At 34.6% G+C, this 2994-nt stretch overlaps 1 protein-coding gene across 1 annotated transcript in view; it reads left to right on the top strand.

The window, feature by feature from the left end:
- The window catches only part of LOC106753889 (protein DETOXIFICATION 21-like), a 3595-nt gene extending 1011 nt beyond the window's left edge, over positions 1 to 2584 (top strand). The window contains exons 2-8 of the mRNA XM_014635753.2: positions 156 to 697; positions 1056 to 1142; positions 1270 to 1326; positions 1466 to 1704; positions 1849 to 1967; positions 2060 to 2146; positions 2335 to 2584. Coding sequence (XP_014491239.1) covers positions 156 to 697; positions 1056 to 1142; positions 1270 to 1326; positions 1466 to 1704; positions 1849 to 1967; positions 2060 to 2146; positions 2335 to 2424 — 1221 coding nt within the window. The 3' untranslated portion in view covers positions 2425 to 2584. The remainder of the gene's footprint in view (positions 1 to 155; positions 698 to 1055; positions 1143 to 1269; positions 1327 to 1465; positions 1705 to 1848; positions 1968 to 2059; positions 2147 to 2334) is intronic.
- The last annotated feature ends 410 nt before the right edge of the window (positions 2585 to 2994 follow it).

Here is a 2994-nt window from a genome sequence, read left to right as displayed (position 1 = left end):
TATATATATATATATATATATATATTTTGTTTGCTTAATTATACCTACTTATATATGGCGTGCAGATATGAATATGTCATGACACCCTATTGGGGTTGTGTTGCATTTGCACTTACCAATTACTCGAATTTCTTGTTTTTATAATGATATTGCAGCTAGGGATGGCGAGTGCATTGTCAACACTTTGTGGGCAAGCATTTGGTGCAAAAGAATACAGCATGATGGGAGTGTATCTCCAAAGATCATGGATAGTTTTGTTCATAACTGCACTGTGTCTTCTTCCGGTATTCTTCTTCACCAGCCCACTTTTAACGCTCTTAGGCCAAGATGAAAGCATAGCACAAGTGGCGGGAACCATTTCTATTTGGTCGATTCCTATCATGTTTGCCTTCATTATCTCATTCACTTGTCAGACTTTCCTGCAATCTCAGAGCAAGAATGTCATCATTGCATTCTTGGCAGCATTCTCGATAGTGATTCATGTGTTTCTCTCCTGGCTTTTGACAATGAACTTCAATTTTGGGCTTCCTGGTGCAATGATTTCAACAATTTTGGCATACTGGATTCCCAACGTTGGTCAATTCATATTTGTGACATGCGGGTGGTGCTCTGATACATGGAAAGGTTTCTCCTTTCTGGCATTCAAAGACCTCTGGCCTGTTGTCAAGATGTCCCTTTCTGCCGGTGCCATGCTGTGGTGAGCTTTCTTCTTAATTGGGCTCAGTTCTTTTCAATGTCGTAAGTCAGACTTTAAAGTTGAACAATGCTATCTTCGTTTGATAGTTTTTCAATTTACTTTCTGAATCCCAGACTTACTTCCCATTTCCTTTTTGAGTATCAATCTTTGATTTGTCATTAATTTCCTTTCAAGTGCAAATTTTGCCGCATCATTCAAAAGACACCTGTTTATTCTCTTCTCCCTTTGTTGTTTCACACCGAGAGTGTAATGAAAGGATGTGAAAGAAAAATGTTAGCGAAGAACTTTTCTAGAGAATCTAAATTGTTACTATGTTATTCATCGTGAACTAACGTTAAACTGTTGTATATTTTTACAGTCTTGAGCTCTGGTACAACACCATACTAGTTCTTTTGACCGGTAACATGAAAAATGCAGAGGTTGCAATTGATGCTCTATCCATATGGTAATGCACTGGAACATTTTTTTTTATTAAAATTCAAATAGTGTTTCTACATTATATTGTGAGAGGTGTTAGCTTAATGGAAGAACTTTTCTCTTTACTGCTAATGATGAAACTTCACTGTTTACAGTCTCAACATCAATGGATGGGAAATGATGATAGCACTCGGTTTTATGGCTGCAGCAAGGTAATGGTGCTGCTCTCCTTTCTAATTTTGCAGTCAGTGGTCACTGTTGTTCTTATAAACCTCAGCCTTCCATTTTATTTTATTTTTCAGCTGTTGTAAAATTACCCTGAAAACTTGGTTTGTAACTTTGTTTTTGCAGTGTTCGAGTAGCAAACGAACTTGGAAAAGGAAGTGCCAAAGCTGCAAAGTTCTCAATAGTTGTGTCTGTGCTCACATCATTGGCCATCGGATTCTTTCTGTTCTTATTCTTCTTATTTTTCAGAGAAAGGCTAGCTTATATATTTACCACAGATAAAGACGTGGCCTTTGCTGTTGGGGATTTGTCACCTTTGTTATCAATCTCTATTTTACTAAACAGTGTTCAACCTGTACTCTCAGGTAGTTTTTGACACCATTTCCTCTTTCTTGTTACTTCAATTGATTTAAAGATTCGATCCTTGTTGCTTTAAAATTACTAAAGCTAATTAATATGTAAGTGCCAATGTGGATACACTTCTGAAGTGAGATTTGTGATTTCAACAGGAGTGGCTATAGGAGCAGGGTGGCAAAGCATTGTAGCATATGTGAATCTGGGGTGTTATTACATCATAGGTATTCCTGTAGGTATTGTACTTGGTAACTATCTCGATCTGCAAGTCAAGGTACGTGCTCATTCACCTATTTTTGCTGCTGATAACCTATTAATCATGATTATGCTGCTTGACGGATTGAACACACTTTTTCACTTTTGCAGGGAATCTGGATTGGAATGTTGTTTGGAACATTCATTCAAACAGTAGTGCTAACTGTAATCACATACAAAACTGATTGGGATGAGCAGGTATGCATTTGGCTTATACACATCTCTAAAGTACTTGCAGAAGAAAGAAATCAAAATAAACAATTTTCAACCTATTTAATGAGTTTTATGGTTAAATTTACAGTATAAGCTAACAGATCTTATTGAATAAATGCTTGATTTGTTTATCCAAATGGTTTAGTTGAACATGATAGCAACATTCTGTGCAGGTTACCGTTGCTCAAAAGCGTATTAGCAGATGGGCGAAGGTGGACAGTGCTGACCAAGAAAATGAAAGTGAGAGAACATATGTTAGCTAATTATTTGAAGGGATCATTTTATTTTGACAACTTTTTGATAATAAGATATATGTCATCATTTCATTGGTCTGTTTGAATTTATATTTTAAAAATTATTTGAAATGGACCAATTACAATATCAAAAAGTTATTAAAATATAGTTGTAAAAAGAGTTTTTTCATATTTGAAGTGTTGTCATTGGTCTGTACCATGTTGTTATTCGTAATTTTTAATGCTTTTAATGTTTTATAGCTCTTGTTCAGACGATGTTTGGAAAATAGGTAATTGTGTAGTACAAATTATTTTCCTTCATCAATAGTAAGTCTTAAATCAAAACTAGTGGTCCTCTTTTCTCCTACTCCTCGTACACTCTCACTGGTACTAATTATTAATTTTAAATAAATTAATAAAACATCAAAATAAGCTTTCAAGATCTGTTTTAGCAAATTAGAAAGCAAGAACTAGAAAATGCTTTCCAAAAATTCTTTTGCTTTCTAATGCCTATATTTTTTTCTTCTTTTTTAATAAAAAATAGTTATTATCTATTATTCTTCTTTGGCTATTTCTTTTACCTTTAAAAAGGTAAGAAAA

Source organism: Vigna radiata, unplaced genomic scaffold (assembly GCF_000741045.1).
Source record: "Vigna radiata var. radiata cultivar VC1973A unplaced genomic scaffold, Vradiata_ver6 scaffold_7, whole genome shotgun sequence".
Lineage (NCBI taxonomy): Eukaryota > Viridiplantae > Streptophyta > Magnoliopsida > Fabales > Fabaceae > Vigna > Vigna radiata.
This window is presented reverse-complemented; position numbering and strand designations above follow the sequence as displayed.